Source organism: Lagenorhynchus albirostris, chromosome 11 (assembly GCF_949774975.1).
Source record: "Lagenorhynchus albirostris chromosome 11, mLagAlb1.1, whole genome shotgun sequence".
Classification (NCBI taxonomy): domain Eukaryota; kingdom Metazoa; phylum Chordata; class Mammalia; order Artiodactyla; family Delphinidae; genus Lagenorhynchus; species Lagenorhynchus albirostris.
In genome coordinates, this window is record NC_083105.1 from 921,958 (window position 1) to 938,047 (window position 16,090).

The 16,090-nt window shown below is 66.4% G+C and overlaps 1 protein-coding gene and 1 long non-coding RNA gene across 2 annotated transcripts; one reads left to right on the forward strand and one right to left on the reverse strand.

Moving 5' to 3' along the window:
* Positions 1–3: 3 nt before the first annotated feature.
* LOC132529271 (uncharacterized) lies at positions 4–8,530 on the forward strand. Its single transcript, XR_009543408.1, has 5 exons — positions 4–360; positions 1,092–1,226; positions 1,453–4,213; positions 4,434–6,104; positions 6,195–8,530. It is a non-coding gene; the product is annotated as an uncharacterized LOC132529271 (long non-coding RNA).
* Positions 4,410–13,446, reverse strand: TRABD (TraB domain containing). The gene is made up of 7 exons (XM_060165590.1): positions 8,746–13,446; positions 7,721–8,368; positions 7,387–7,527; positions 6,707–6,817; positions 6,472–6,611; positions 5,860–6,228; positions 4,410–5,738 (listed from the first exon to the last, which is right to left on the reverse strand). The coding sequence occupies exons 1-7, from the start codon at positions 8,776–8,778 to the stop codon at positions 5,561–5,563; spliced, it is 1,620 nt and encodes a 539-aa protein (XP_060021573.1). The 5' UTR covers positions 8,779–13,446; the 3' UTR covers positions 4,410–5,560.
* Between the last annotated feature and the right edge of the window lie 2,644 nt (positions 13,447–16,090).

Below are 16,090 nucleotides of genomic sequence, written 5' to 3' on the forward strand. Positions count from 1 at the left end.
TGTGCCCCGACCGGAAGCCCCGCCCCGCGCCCCACCGCCCAATTGCCGGGGGCGGCGCCCGCGAAAGCCTGGCTCTGATTGGTCACGCCATCTATCTGCTTCTGCTCCAGGTCTCGCCTCGGGGACGGCGAGGTCCCGGCCCGTCCGGGTCCCGGTCCGCGGGGCTGCGGCTGATGGCTGGAGCGTGCGGCGGAGACTGGGCCGTCCGGAATGACTGCCCTGCGCCGCAACGGCAGGTCCCTGGCGGTCCGTCCCGGAGGCACCGGCCAGTCCGGGCTGAGCGCTCCGGGCCGGTGGCCGTGACGAGTGACGTCCCCATGGGACCTCCGGGGTGCCTCCCAACTCCGCGGTGAAGCCAAGGTCAGACCCGGCCCCACGCTTTGCTGAGGTTTGGCCCTGGATTGTCCTTTGCCCACTGCGCACAGGGAAGGAGGGAAAGAGGACCTTTGTCCAGATCTGTCCGAAAGTTGGGGGACATTTTTGGGCCAGGAAGAGCCCCAGGGCGAAGCCAAAGCTGAGAGCCTGCCAGCCTGGGGCCAGGCGACTCCCTCGTGCAGGGCCTTTGCTCCTGCTCTTTCCCTGCTCCAAGCAGGGTTCCTCACACGCGGGCTGGATCCCAGGCCCACCTCTCCTGCCTGCCTCCTGTGTTTTTCCTTGCACTTCTCTCTGAAATTAGCTCATTCCCTTATTTTCCTGTTTCCTGTGTGTCTTTCTTCTCACCCACGCTCTGGAAGGGTGGGAGCCTTGGTGATCTGGGCACCAGTTCCCCCAGAACAGAGCCTGGCCCAGAGAAACCCCCCATAGATGCCCAGGAGGCCTAGGGTGGGCGCAGGGTGGGGAGGGCAAGCCTGGCCTTGAAGGGCCCGCCCCCAGGTGAGGAGCTGGGGTCAGTGTTGCAGAATGACTCAGGGGTTCCGTTCAGAAGAGGCTTGTGGAGGGCCCCCCAGGCGACCCCACTGATGCCTGCGTGGCACGGGTGGTCCTTGCGGGGGTTCCCAAGCCCCTGCCCACCTGGACCCAGAGTCACACCCGAGACCGCCTGTGGCTGGGGCTGTTCTGTTCCCGCTGCCCCGATTCCACACCAACTTCAGGGAGACGCCTCGGAACCTCCCCCTGGGGCCCCAGCATGGCGCCCCAGACCTTGTGTGAGCCAGCTCCGCCCCTGCCGGCTCTGTGACCTCGGGGAAGCCCTCACCCCCCTCCAGCTCGGGGTCCTCTTCCCCGACGTGAGCAATGACACTGCCTTCTGTGTGGGGTGGGGGGTCCCACAGACAACGGGGACAACGTGGTAGGTGCTTGGCACCCTGGATCCCCCTCCTGCAGCCTGACGGCTTCCCTTCCACCTGGACCCACCTGGGCTCTTCCCCACGTGGCCTGCTGGCAGAGTCCCCTGTCCCCAGCCTCCTTCCTAGCTACCTGGGAGACCTGACCTGAGACTCCCCTCTTCCCCAGGCCCAGGCCCTCCTGCCCCATCTCCTGGCCGCCTCACCCCACTGTCCTACCCCTACTCTGGAATCTGGTGGGACTGGGTGTTTGAGGGCCTGTGAGTGCCGGGCTCTGTGCCCTACTGCCTGCCCTGCCTGAGCTCACAGCAGAGGGAACATCTGGTGGGTTCCAGTGGTTCTGCAGGTCAGTGTGGGAGGGTCAGTGGCCCTCCCAGCCCTGGCAACCTTGCCTCTGCCTCACTCTTGGGCTGCATGGCCTCGTGGACCTCCCTAGGCCCATCCGGTACCTGCAGGTGCCGCTGGAGCGCAGGGTCCACGTGGCCCTGATGCGTGGGAGCTGAGCTTGGCCCCTTCCTGGCCCCTCCCTGCAAAGAAGACTCAGCTGACAGCCAGGCTGCGCCATCCTTGCAGGGCAGGCCTAGGCCCTGGGGGTGGCAGTGCGAGTGCGCAGCCCGCTAGAGCGCAGGGCCGGTCCACGGTCGTCCAGCGCATGCCTGAGTCGGCCCCGGTGCGCTCCGGCCTCGGTGTGTTGAGGTTGGCCTGGTCACCATCGCCGTACCACCAGCTGGCGCGTGAGGGCTCGCGGCTGCAGCTGGCAGAGATGTGGGCCATCGGCGCAGGGCGTTCAGCCATGGGGCGTGTGGTGCAGCGTGCTGAAGCCACAGCCCTCCTGGTTGTGGACACCGCCGGAGCCCTGGAACGTGTACCCTGTACGGTGTGGGCCGTGGCACTGCAGCCCTTCAGCTGCACCCCCGTCCTGGATCCTGGCCATCTGGGCCCCCCGGCAGGTGGTCCGGGAGGAACATCCTTTCCCAGAGAGCTGAGGCTGGCAGAAGTAGGCTGAGAAGTTGGGGACTCTGGGGTCCCAACCTTCTTCCCAGCCCCTAGCCCGGGAAGCATGTCAGCACACCACGATGCTTGTGGGCAGGGGGGTGGTACGAAAGCCCCCAGCCCTCCCAGGCACTCACCTGCGGCCCTGAGTACAGGCCGAGAGGTAGAGCCAATAAAACCGGTCTTCCTGGTCCACGCGGAAGCTGTCGTAGCGGGCCCGCAGCGAGTGGTTGCCCATGTCCCGCAGATCCACCGTCAGCTCGCTGGCAGGCCCAAGATGTGTTCCAGCCCTGGCCAGTGGTCACCCAGGCTCAGGCCTGCCCTGTGTTCTCAACAAGGCCCCGGGGCCCTGGCTGCACGGCCTTCCTACCTCCCCAGTCTCCAAAGCCCTCTTTGTACTCCTGCCGGCACCTCTCAAATTCCAGCAGCCTCTCCCCGCCCGTCTCAACTCTGAATCACCGTCCAACCACTGTCTGCACGCTTGTCACAGAACCTGGGGTGGGGCGAGGACGTCAGCGCCTCCCGTGCTGGCTGGGCCTGGGTGGGTCGGAGGGGCCTGCCCCTCCACGGTCCAGGCGGGAGGGATGTCCGCTCTCCCCTAAGCACTCTTTATATGTTTGAGAAATGAAACCTTGTTGTTTTTCTGCTTGTCAGTGTAATACAAACTTGCATTGGAATCACTAACATTCTCAGAAATAGGGTGAAGACTCACAGTAACTCCCCAGGCCTCAGGCTGACGGCTTCAATTTAATGGATGTTATTTTATACTTAACTTGTATCCTGGGCATCTTTGTTCCCTTGGAAGTAGACTTCTCTTCTCTTTTCCTGACTGTAGCCAGCGCCCAGAGAGCATCTCTGTTCCAGGTGCAGGTGTCTGAGGATGGCCTCTGGCCTGGCCCGGCCCTTCCCTCCCAACAGCCCACGGTAACATCTGTTTTTGCCAAAGTGATACACGAACTGCAGGTTGCTCTCCTGGACGGGGCACTGGCTCCTCTGGCTGGCTGGCGTACACACCTCTGGGGCCCTCTGGTTCTCCACCCAGATCTGAGAGCAGCCTCTCCCTGGGGAAGACTTGGGCCAGGAGGGGTCAGAGTTCTCCGGGTGACCAGACCCAGAGCCCGAGAAGGGCCCGTGGACAGTCCAGCAGGTGACTTACAACCTTGGTCCTGGCAGACGCGCAGCCACTGTCCTCTCGCCTTGGGCCACACCTGCCTCAGGCCTCTTCCCTTCTGGAAGCCGCTGGCCTTCAGGCTCCTAGCACTTGCCGGCCCCCAGCCCTCCGTCAGACCCTCGATTCCTCCCGCCGCCCCTGGACCCACCTCTCCCTGTGGGTCCAACATGGCCTTCACCTGCTGCCCTAGGAGGGTCTGCCTTGGCTTCCCCGCCTCCCTCGCTCGGCCCAGCTGGCCCCCCCTAACACCAGCCTGGAGGGGGCCTGGTCCTTGCCTGCCCCTCCCCCAGGCTGTTTAGGGCAGGCACCCAGGTGGGTCCTCAAGGGGAGTGAGAAGCCTGCAGGGTGCAGACCTGTGGGTGACAGCTCCGAGGCCACCCAGCCATTACGCACTGGGCCCCTTCCACTCCCCCACACCCGGCCGGACCCTGGGGTCCCAGCAGGACCGCCTGGACCTGTGGAGAGAAGACCCCGGGCAGAGGGAAGCTCAGTAGCCCCTGGAGCCCCTGGCCCACCATGGGCCCACCACCCACTCCTACCAGCCTTTGACGATGTGCCTCAGAGCTGGCCCAGGGCAGAGAGGCACAGAAGAGCCCCGAGACCCAGCGCAGGGCAGGCGGCCATGCTTCCTGGGGGGCAAACACGTGGAGAAGCGCCACCCCGCCGCCTCCTGCCGCGCCCCCGGGGCGGCCCACACGCCTCTCCATGCCCACTGTCGCCTTTCTGGGCGATGTGAGCCGCCGGTCCCCACTGAGTTTTGTTCAAGGTGCTGGGCTCGCTCCCACCTCCTCCCCTCCGGCATGCCAGGGTGTGGGGCTGGGCAGGGAGGGGAGCCCCAGGGTGCGGACTAGAAGGGAGGGCAGGGGTCCACAAGGGATGGGTGGGTACCACCAACATCCTGATGCCCTTCCCCACCCTCCCTGTCACTTGAGTCCCATTCCCGCACATTTCACAAAGCAGGCTTCCAAAATTAGATTTTATTTCAGTCTCTAAGGGACGTGTACACGAGCGTGTGAATGACAAGGACATGGCCCAGCCCAAGGCTCCTCGGGCCAGATTGTGGCCATGGCTTTCACCTGATTTAGACACTGAGTCAACACAGACACAACCAAACGTGGCCCTGGGCCCCTGACGGGATGCACAGATGCTACGTCGAAAACAGGTGACCAGGACACGACGCAAACAGGTAGTGACTGGGGTCAAGTGCTGTATGGGGCCAGCTCGACCTTGGGCCCAGCTGCACCCGACGCGGTTCCTGTGCAAACTGGCGGGCCTGGTGGATCGCTGCCAGCCATCCACTGAGGGTCGGGGTGACCCCCAGGTCCCACCACTAGCTGCACAGGAAGCAGGTTCAACCGCCTGTGGGCCAGGCAGGCTCCACCCCGAGAGGGCGGCGGCCCTGCAGCCCCCACGGCTGGAGGTAGACCACGGGGGCAGCTGGACGGGCAGCGGTTGGAGGCCAGCCTAGCTGCCCATGGCCGAAACTGACCCTTGCCACACCCCTGTCTTCCTGGGACCGAGACCCCAAGAGAAAGGTGTTCTCTTTGTCCCAACCAGATTTAAGGCTAGTATTTCCTGACATTTGCTTCGGTTTGTTTTAAGTTAAAAATACCTGAGTAGAAAAGTTTCAGACACTTTTAAAAGCCAGAAACGCACAACCTCTGTAGGCACAGCCGTTGCTGGCGCTCAGCCGGGGCCGCCAAGGAGCCACGCGAAGGGCTGCACGGGCCAAGCTGCCCTTCCCCGCGTGCTGGCCCGGCACCCCCGCGAGGCGCCGCCTGCGACGCGGAGAGAAGGCACAGTGAGGTAGGGGCTGGCCGGCTGCGGCCCACCGCACCTCACCCCTCCCCCGCCAGCTCATCCCGGGCCGGTGAACTTCCCAGCGGCCGCAGGGAGGGGGTGCAGGGGGGCTGCTGGGAAGCCCGAGCTCAGACAGTGAAATAATTCTTTATTTGGGCGGGTTGGGAGAGGGCAGGTGAGGCTAGGCCGGACCCCCATGGGGGGTGGCACCCAGGAGCTCCTCAGGGGGCCGGCCCCCCGTGCCCCTCGGCCGTGTCACAGGAGCAGCCGCGGGCAGCCCCCTGGACGGACGTGGCGGCTCCCTCTGTCCTTCCTACTTGTGCGGCCAGGCCTCGGGGGCCCTCTGCAGGCAGTGCCGGGCGGCAGGCAGCGCCAAGAGCAGGTCGCTGGCACGGCGCCCCATCCGGTACAGGCCGTAGCCCAGGAGGCCCAGGAAGGCGGCCTTCGCGGCCAGCCAGGACACTCTGCCACCGACGGACGGCGGCGGGACGCTGGGGAAGGGAGGGCGGGCTGGGCCTGGCTGGGGACGCACGATCCCCCAGCCCCCAGCCCGGCTCCACGTGGGTGGGGTGGGGCGGGACGGAGACGGAGGGCTGGGTGGGCGGCACTCACGTCATTATCTCCTGGATGTTGAGGTCGGTGGTCCAGTTCTTCTCGATGCCGGGGACGTGGCCCATGCCCACGACGCCCACCACCACGGAGGGGACGCACTTCCTGGGCTCGGCTGCAGCGGGGAGAGATGCATCAGCACTGCCCACCCGACTGGCCCTGGCGGGTCCCCAGCGACTACCCCGCAGCCCGTCCTCACCGTCAGAGGCACGGGGCAGCTCCAGGCGCCGGGCCGCCTGCCTCAGCATGTAGGTCAGATAGATGTCCCGCTCAGACACGATGGTGCGGTGCAGGTCGGGGAACTCGCCGATCATCTCGGCCATCATCTGCTCCAGCAGGTCCTTCTGCTTGCACCGCTCCACGTCATCCTTGCTGGGGGAGAAGGGCGTGCTGCCAGCCCGAGGGACGGCTGACCCAGGGCGGGGACCTCGCACCTTCTGTCTGGGATCCTGGCAGGAGGAAGGGCTGGGGAGGCCCTTTGAGAGGAGGCTCCGCCCGAGAATGAGAGGCGTTTGCCGTGTGGCGGTCTGGGCCGGGCCAGGGTGGACCAAGTGCTCTGTGGGTATCTCAGGCCACTGGTCACCATTCCCGGGCCGGGAGGCCGAGGGGCCCTACCTGATAGGGTCCGACAGGAAACACAGGCCCCAGGCCAGCTTGATCTTCTGCCAGAAAGAGAGGGCGGCGATGGCCCTCTTGAAGGTGACGGGGATAGGCCGGTCGCCCAGGTGGAACTTGCAGAAAGGCACCTTGCTGGCCTGGGCAGAGGCTGGGTGTTGGCGGGGGAGCCTCAGGCCCCGGGCAGCTCCCAAGCGCCGAGCCCCCTCCGCCCCCCGGCCGGGCCCGGGCCCACCTCCTTGAAAGCCTCCCTGAACTCGCCGCCAGGGGCCATGCCCAGCTGCTCAGTGATGTGGGCGGACACCTTCAGCAGCAGCATCTGCATGAGTCCCGACATGACCCCGTTCTGCAGGGAGAGGCCCGGTCAGCCGGCGTGCGGCAGAGCGTGAGGTGCCTGCGGCCCTGCGGGAGGCCTGCCCTGTGCTCTGGGGAGGAGCGAGGGCCACGCTGACGTCCAGCAGGGCCTCATGGTGGGCGCCTCACCCACGGTGCACGCTCAGAGGCCCCTCCCGGCCCTTCAGACGACCTTCCCAGAGCAGGCCCACCGCAGGCCGTGCAGTCTCAGACCGGCTGCCTGGCCTCTGCCCCACGGGTGCCCCCTTTCCCCCCTCCCCCCTCCAGGCCAGACCCCCAGCTCCTCTGCCCACATCCCCCTTGGGGCACCTGTCAGTGTGAGTGGACTTGGGTTCTGGGTCCAGAGCCCCTGCGTGAGGCACAGTGGGGTCGCAGCTCTGGGCCACATGACAAGCTGAGGCCCCGCCCCCGCCCCGGTGACCTGCCAGCACACTCCGGGGCCCTCAGGGTCCCTGACCAGCTCCTGCCTTGGGGTTGGGGCCTCAGCCGCCTCTCCTCACTGTCCCTTGGGCCAGGGTGAAGGGTCCCGGACCAGAGTCCCCATGGGGCGGGCACGCGCACCTGCCTGACGGCCTGCTGCAGCTTCTCCAGGCTGATGTCCTTGGCCTCACGCAGCAGCGCGCGCTCGTCCATCTTCAGCATGGACACGCGGTATTGGCACAGCTCCACCACCACCACGTCGGGCTGCACCTCCCGGATGGTCTGCGACGGACATGCCAGCTCGCCGCGGGCCCCATGGGCAGAGCCACACCGGACCCGGAGGCCCACCCCCGGTCGACCCCACCGCCGCTCAGCCGCCGCGGAGACAGCTCGGTGCCGGAAGTAACCACGGCGGGAGGGACGGCCCGGGTCTGCGTGTCCTGCCGCAGCAGCAGTGGCGGCTCACGGGCCTCACCTTCGCCACGTCCTTCTTGCTGTCGTCGCTGAAGTGGGCCGTGCCCACCACGTACACGCGGCTCCCATCCTCGGCCACCAGCTCGGTCACCGTGCGCGGCAGGTTGGGCCGCTCTTGCCGCCTCTTCAGCTTCATCTCCAGGAGCAGGTGGAAAGCGTCCACGTCGGCTGCAGGGACAGCAAGGCCCGGCTTGGGGCCATCCTCCCACACGGGCAGCCTGGGCCTCCGGGGCGCAGGGACAGGGGTGCGTGCTGCCCCGCGGAACGCGGACACACGTGGGGGCCTCTCCGGGCCTCGAGCCACTGGTACTTGCTCACCAGGACGTGCGGCCAGGCCCCACGCCAAGGGGAGCCCCCAGGCCGCCGAGGGGCCCAGGACGGGGTGGGGCTGTGCAGGGCACCCGGCCTCCACACCTGAGGAGGGGGCTCCTGCCACAGCCCTGCTCGCACTCAAGAACCCCCCCCCGCCACCCCCCCAGGGTGGGCCGGGGCCCCTGGTCCACCACAGGCTCTGGAGATCACCCAGCCCAAGCCCCTCCCGCCCGGCACGGTGACCCAGGGAGCACGCACACAGGTTCTGGGGCTCTCCGGGGAGCACCCTGGGCACCACCTCCGAACCCCCTGAAGTCACGATGGGCTCTGTGCTGGCCTGCGGAGGGAAGGGGAGCGTTCGAGCGGCGGTGCTCGCCTCTCCGGGGCCTGCCGGGACTCGTGCGGCTGCCCCACCAAGCCCCAGAGCCTGTCGGCTGTGTCCCCCAGGCGATCCCCTCACAGGCGGCCCGCCCTCAGGGCGCCCTGTGGCTGTGTCCCCCCAGACGATCCCCTCACAGGCGGCCCGCCCTCAGGGCGCCCTGCCCCGGGCCCTCAGCTGACTAGCAACATCCCAGGAAGACCAGTGAGGGGCTTCTCTGCACAGAGGCCAGAGGGACCCCAGGGAGCCTCACGGGGGGAGCCCCACTCTCCGCGGGGCCGCCCCGGCCCCCGCCCCCGCCCTCGCTCCCCGGCCCCCCGGCCCAGGGCTCTGACCTCGCGAAGGGGCTGTTCGTCCTGCCCCTCCATGGCGGGCGGTGGCTCCCGGCACCGACGAGTGAAGCCTGAGGAAACACAGGAGCCGCGTCCTCACCTGGAGCCCCGGGGCCGGGCACGGGGGTCAGTGCCCCGTGGTGCTGCGTCCATCGGGAATGATCCGTGGGCAGGACCTCGGCCCCGGGCACAGGTGATCTCGGGATCTGCGGTGCGGGGCTGAGAGCAGGCTGGGGACACCCGGGCGGCGAGCCTGAGTCGCCCGAGAGCAGGACGTGCCGCCCGGCCCCCCGCTCGCCCGGCAGGGGGTTACCCCCGGGGGCAGCCGGCCAGACCTGGGGGTCTCCTCTTTGACTTTGGAATACAACACAATTTATAAAATTCCCTAAAAACACAAAAGCAGGCGGCAGAAGGGAACCTGTGTGCTGGGCTGGCGCGGAAGGCGGTGCGGCTGCAGCCCCGCTTTCAGGAGCCACGTGTGGCGACAATACGTGTCACCAGCAGCATCACACAGGCGTCGGCAGACTCAGGAGGGGCAGGGGGAGGGATGGCGAACAGCACAGGTGTGCCGTCGTCACTGAGAACCGAGACTTCTTCTGGTTGGAGAAAAGAGGCACAAACTCGAAGAAGCTGAGCTAGGAGCCGAGCCCCCGAGGTCACGTGGGAGCCGCTTGTGCTGTCCCTTCCGGAGGGGAGACGGGGTGCAGGAGCCCAGCAAGGCTGTTCTCACCAGAGGGAAGATCCCCGCTGGGCCCGGGACACGGTGTCCTGGACATCCGCCACACGGACTTCACCCGAACCTCCCAAGGTCCTGCCGGAAACTCAAACCAGAGTCTGACAGAGCCTCCGGTTCCAGCTCTGAGTTTAGAGCCGGGGTCTGGCCGCCAAAGGACAGGGGGCTTGGCACCCGCGGGAGAACCTGACAGATGACTGGAGGCCGTCCCGTGAGGAACGAGTCTAATTTGGTTTCAGTCGCGGGCGCCGTATCGTGGGCTTTTAGAGTCCGTGTCTGTCACACGTGAACCGACGGGACATGCCGGGAGGCCCCATGCGGGCAGTGGGACACCCCCGGGGCGCCTGTCAGTTTCACTGTTGCACTTTCACAACAAAGAGGAAAAACAAATAGTAAATAAACACGACGCTAGGTCAAGTTCCTTCCCCCTCGTACCCGTGACCCTGAGCCCAGCCCTAACCCGGGCTCTGTTCCCAGCCTGCTTGGAGCTCCGCTTCCTCGCCTGCGGCCGGCAGGACAGGCTCGGGCAGGTGGCTCAGCGCAGGGGCAGCCCATCCTGAGGACGAGGACGGCTGTGCTTTCTGGAAGAAATGAGGTTGGGGGAAGGGTCTGGAAGAGAAACTGGCTCAGGACCAGAAGGGGGCAGGCCTGCCAGCGGAGAAGGGCGGCAGGCAGAGCCGTGGGCCTCCGCACGGGGCAGGGGAGCCGGCTCTGGGGTCTGAGCCCGGCCTGGGCCCCCGGGCGCCCCGCCATCGGGGAAGGAGCCGCAGCACGGGGGCGCCCGGTCCCCAGGGGCGGCGGCTCACCCGGCCTCACCACTCCCAGGGCCGCCTCCTTCCCACTCCACAGACGAAGGCGCTCCACTGATGCAAGGCACCGACCGAAATAGAAACAGGAAGCTGTGTGTGCTGCCGGGCTGGGGCCCGCCTGCCTCTCAGGTTCCCGAGCCCAGGAGAGCATCCCCCCGGTCCGCTTCACACAGGGCTGCCAAAGTACTAGAGAAACTTCTCAAGGGAGCGTCCAGTGCTGCCCTGGGAAGCCTGTGTGACAGGCGGTAAGAGGAGGGCCACCGAGGCCTCAGCCTCCCTCCCACAGGGGTGGGGGTCACAGGTCTGGGTCGGCCCTGCCCTTGCCCTCCCTGCACTTGGCCTGGCCAGGCCAGGCCAGACTCACTCTGTCCCCAGGGGGCAGACGAGCCTCGAGCCCCGAGATGGCTGGGCCACCAACCGCAGCACCAGGACCCAGGTCCCCTCGAGCTCGCTGGGGTGGGTGCCTGGCCTGGGAGGGGTCAGGCAGGAAGGCCACCGAGGCCCCTTCAGGGCCAAGAGCCTGTGATTCTGAGAAGCGTCTCTGATGTTATCACATGCACACACTTCCCAATATCCTGGTTTCCTGCAACCTCCGCCAGGGCCCCTGCTGCTACCCTTGTAGGATGTTCAGTAAGTTCAGTGGGTCATCAATCCCTCCACCCCTAGGCAGCCCCGCTCACCATGATGCATTTTCAAATATTTACGGCTGGGATCCGAGCCTCTCTAAATATTTACGGGAGGGGAGCAAAGGGCCCAACGCCATAGAACCCCGGGCCCGGCCTCCATCTCCCACACCCGCAGGCTGTGTTTCTGGCCACAAAATCTGTGGACGACGGGTCCTGGCTGCTCATCACACCACCACAGGCTGCAGCGACCAGCGACCCCAGGCTAACACCTCGCGGGGAGATCGACGTGCCCCTCCTAAAGCCAGTCTCCAGCGCCCAGCTCCCATAGCCAGCACAGCCCCAGGGAGCCCGGAACCAGGCTTCCGCCCAGCAACCTGGCCACGCCGCGGCCACCAACGCCGAGACCCTGGGGAGCCCGGCACAAAGGAGACCCTTCTGCCCGATTCCGGTGCTCACCCCCCCAACAGGCGTCACTGCTGAGCCGGACTGTCCACGGAGCACCCCGCCTGGGGAGGCATCAGGCTCAGTGGCGGGAAAGGCCTCCTGAGCCTGGCCACCAGAGGCCAGCCCTCTAGGCGGCTGCCAGCACCTGTCCCGCGGGGGACGGCCACAGGGTTGGCCAGATCTCAGGCTGCTGCTTGGCGCGGCACGGCCTTGGGCAAGTCGTTCCAACCTGCCAGGCTCTTAGCTCCTGCCTTTAGGGCCGAGGTGGTTAGAACAGCCACCCAGCCACCCACGAGCAGCACGAGGCGTGCCACACTGAGATGTCACCTCAGCTTCCCTCTGCTGGGGCATGAAGAGAACCAGCCACTTGGTTTCAGGAGACTCGTCCACAGAGAGGGACCCCACCCTTATCTGGCTCCACGCAGATGACAGCGCCACCCACGCGCTTCTAGGAAAACGAACTCCAAATCCGAGGGAATCCCTGACCCCCGTGAGGACCTATCTTGTCGGGTTCACCAGAGAATGCACCTGCTCACAGGGCAGGGAGAGCCCCACTTGCATTAGGGACCCCCAGGGAACGTGTCAAGGTGCTCTTGTTGGATGGGGTGTTAGCGTAGGAAACGGTTTGCTGGGTGCCCCTGGCAGGACAGACTTGAGGACACCGGACAGTGCAGGCTGTGTGGCAGGCCACGGGCTCCCGCCTGCCCAGTCCAGGCAGCTGTCCCCTTCCAGGGACGGCTATGGACTGAATTGTGTCCCCTCATAGTTTGAAGCCCTAACCCCAGTGGGGGTGAAATTGGGAGGCGGGGACTTTGAGAGATGGTGAGGGTTGGGTGAGGTCATGAGGCTGCGCCCCAGGATGGGATCAGAGCCTTCCTGGGAAGAGACCCGGGAGAGCTGCCCGGTGAGGATACAGTGAGAAGGCAGCTGTCTGGAGGCCAGGAAGAAAGACCCCTCACCAGCTACCAAATCAGCCAGCACCTTGATCTTGACTTTTCCGTCTCCAGAACTGTGAGAAAACCGTTAAGCCCCCTTCAGTGGTATGTTGTCATGATTGCAGAGCAGACTGAGACAGCCATGCTCTCTCGTTCACCCCTCTAAAAATTAGGAAGCCAGAAACTGCCTCCCAGACCAAGAGCTGACCAGCACCAGATGGAGTTCCCAGAAAAAACATCTCCCAACCAACCCACTAGGCCTGCTCACAAAGCCAAGGGTTCCAAACTGGACAGACTAGCGGGCTGGAGACCTGGGAGGCAGCAGGGTGCGGCCCAAAGCCCTGACCCTCTACATCCATCCCCACTTCTGAAGTCTGGGCACCTTGGCCACCGGAGACCCTCCTGGGTCTGGCAGGCTCTGCTTTATGGAGGTGTGGCTGAGGGCAGGATGGGGGCAGAGGGCACATGCCAACTCACACCTGAGCCGGAGGCCTACCACACCCGGCCAACCCTCTTGGAACCCGGACTCTACCCAGTGCTGGGTCCCCACACTGACCTCCACTGCAGGGTGCTGTGTAGGGGCCTGCCCGCCCACCGTGCCAGGCCCTCTCCTGGCTGCAACATCACCGCCATCCTGTAAGGCTGACCAGTGGCCCCAAGGTCAGGGCTCCCTCCCAGCCACGCAAGGGGGGCAACAGCGGCAAAAGGGAGAGGCCCAGGGAGAGTGGAGCCTGCACAGGAGCGCGCCGAGCTGGTGGCCCGGACATCTTCCTCTCCAGGGGACCCCGAAAGCCAGGAGTATTCAGCCTGGAAACCATCAATCTCCTGATGAGGCTGCCCTGACGCCTAAAGTCAGCCGAGGACTTCTGAGCGAGCTCCTCGCTGAAGGGTGCGCTTTGCTTTCCTTTCTCGGGACAGTTTTCACAAAGACGCATACGTGAACTCTGGGGCTTTGTGGCATGTAAGTTATGTAGCAATATAGCTCTTCACAGAAACAAGGTAAGTAAAGACCTACAAGGCCTCGGAAGTTTGGTCTCCTTTGCCCATATGGCAGCTCTGCTTGCTCGGCTTGAAGGGCAGAGGCCTCCGGCACGCAGAAGGACCCAGGGTCTCCACTGAGACCCTGCCGCCGCCGTCTGGGGAGGAGGGGACCCTGCCCCTCACGCCCGGTCCCCCGCCCCCGACTCCGGCCGACCCCGCCCCCGGCCCCGACCCCCGACTCCGGGCCCCGCCCCCCGGCCCCGCCTCCGGCCTGCACCATCCGAGCCCTCGAACCCTCGCGACCCTCGCGGTCGACTCCGGCCCCGCGCGCACTCCTCGGAGGTCGGGGCTGATCCTTCCGGCCCAAGACCTCACGCTTGGGAGCTGGCTGGGCCCGGCCCGATGCGGGGCAGCATCCGACCTGGACCGCGGGCTGACCTCGACCCGCCGGGGCCCCCGCGCGCCGCCCCCCGCCCCAGGCCCGTGCCGCGCGGCGTACCAAGGCGGGGCGGCGCTCCTCAGCCGGCCTCCATGCGGCTCGTCGCTCCACCAGACGGGGCGGACCGCGGCCGCGGGGCGGGTCGACCGGACGGGCCGGGGCCGGAGGGCCGGGCGGAGCGCGGCATGCCGGGAAGTGTAGTTCCGCGCGCCTTCGGCCCGCCCTTGCAGCGAGCCTGTCCCGAGCCCGTGGACTACAGTTCCCAGGGGGCCGCGCGCGAGCAGCCGCGGACTTCACTTCCCAGAAGGCCGCGCGCGAGAAAGCCCCGCCCCTCCCCTCCCCGCCTCCAGCGTCGGGATTCGAGGACTCAAGCGGCGTCTAAGAACCCGGGTTCGAGTCCCAGGCCTGCCACCCGACTGGGGCGGCGTTGCGAAGCGCTCCAAAGTTCTCTGGCCGCATCTCCCGGTCAGTAAAAGGGGGTTGACGTTCATATGGCCTGCTATGATACAGAACCGTCAATCCCGCCCGAAGGGGTCAGCGATAGTGCAACGCGAGGAGCAGAGAGTTCGGGTCGTGGATTGCACCCATGTGAGCACCCGGGCCACCCCTCGGCCTGGCGGCTGGGGTCCGGGGAGGCGCGGGCGGGGGCGGTGGGACGGCTGGAGGGGAGGGGGGGGGCACAGGGTGGGGGCGGGGCCCCGGGGTGAGGGATAGCCCCGTCTGGCCCGGGCCTGGTCTGGGCCTGCCGGGCCGGCCCACCAGCGGTCCGAGCTGGGCGCCGGGCTTCCCCTCAGGTTCCAGGAAGGGGGTGCTGGCCCAGCCCTTCTGTCCCGCACAGGGTCCGGGTTCCCACATTCTGAGTCTGGGGGTGGCCCTCCTGCAGGCTGGCTGACGTGGAGGTGATGCCCCGTCCAGTCTCATGCAGGGCAGGCTCCTGTCGGCAGGCGGGGCTCTGTTACGCGAGAGGCTCTGGGTTGGCGTTTATCTGCCCGTCTCGTGGCCCAGGGCCCCTGCCCTGCCCGCTCTGTCTGGCTCCCGTTGCTCATCTCCTTTGTGCCGGCGCAGATCGCTCCTGCCCGCCCCCCACCTTGGCCACCACACAAGAGAGCTGGAGTGAGCGCAGTGTTGTGCCCTCGAGGCACGTGCCCCGGACCTAGAGCCAGTCTGGCTGAGATGTCCATGCTGGGCTGTGTGATGGAGAGAGGCCTGGGTTCCAGGCCTGGCTGTCTGGGGTGGGGTCTGAGCTTCTCCCACAGCCCCTCCTCTTGGGAGAGGGAAGGCACCTCCACCTGCCCTGCCCGGGGCTGGAGGGAAGGAGCAAGGAGGCAGGTGGAGGGTGTGTCAAAGGAATGCTGATGCCCACGGTGCGCCCTCTGCCCCCTCCGGGCAAGGTGGCATCCCTGGCATCTGCAGGAAGAGGTCTGCTTCTGTGGGACGCTGCCTCCCTTCTGTTCCCCAGGGCAGTGGGTCAGTTCACACACCAAGGAACAGACCTCTGGAGGAGACTGGCCTGAAATGTCCTGCTGGGCCTTGGCTCGGGGGGCAGGGCTGGGCACAGCAGTCCCGCCGAAGACAGAGACCGGGGGCGGGGTGGGGCTCAGTGGCTGGTGTGCCTTAGCCCCACCTGGACACGTGTGCATGAGGAACTACTGTGGACTCAGCGCACGGCCAGGCAGCGCGCCCCGCAGGTCTCTGGGAATGTCTCCACTCTGAGCAGAGCCCCTGAGTGTGCATGGGCAGGGGTGGAGAGCCGGTCTGGGCTCCAGCCCTGCTCAGGGATTGCCGGGGGGCCCGTGGCAAACACTGCTGCCTGAGGTGAGTGGGAACTGGACTCCTGGGTGGGCACAGCAGCCCCTACCCCTGCAGGGTCACCTTGGCCCCAGTGCCTGGCTCACCACCACCACGGAGCTGGCTGCCCATGTGGGACCGAGGGGCCAGGGGCTCATCCCACCCTGCAGGACCTGGTCAGCCTGCCTGGGTCCTGTGGGGTCCCTTCCCCAGATGAGTGGAAATGGTGAGGGCCAGCCCAAGAGGCAGCTGGCCATATGACCTGGGATGCTGGGCTGGGGAGAGTGTCCTGACCTGGCTGAGGGTGAGTGCTTTCTGGGAACAGGGGGTATGAATTGTACCGTTTTGCCATCTGGGGCCGCGCTGACCCTGGAGAGACTGCCACTCCCAGAGTCAGCCAATTCCTAGAGACAGCAAACAGTTTCACAAGCAAACCAGCCATCCACAGCCCCAGATCATCCCTCCTCCATGAGGTGCACTATGTCCTCGGGGCCACCCTCTGCCTGCCCCAATCATCTGGGCCAGGCACCGACAACTAGGGGCAGCCCCTCCGCCCTGAGCGCACCGAGATTATTCACGCTGGCCGGTCCTGA

Coding starts and splice junctions, on each gene's coding strand:
- TRABD (XM_060165590.1), bottom strand. CDS start 8,778: ATGGAGGGGCAGGACGAACAGCCCCTTCGCGAG. Junction 7,528..7,720: donor GCAAGAAGGACGTGGCGAAG/GTGAGGCCCGTG, acceptor TGTCCGTCGCAG/ACCATCCGGGAGGTGCAGCC. Junction 6,818..7,386: donor TGCAGCAGGCCGTCAGGCAG/GTGCGCGTGCCC, acceptor CTCTCCCTGCAG/AACGGGGTCATGTCGGGACT.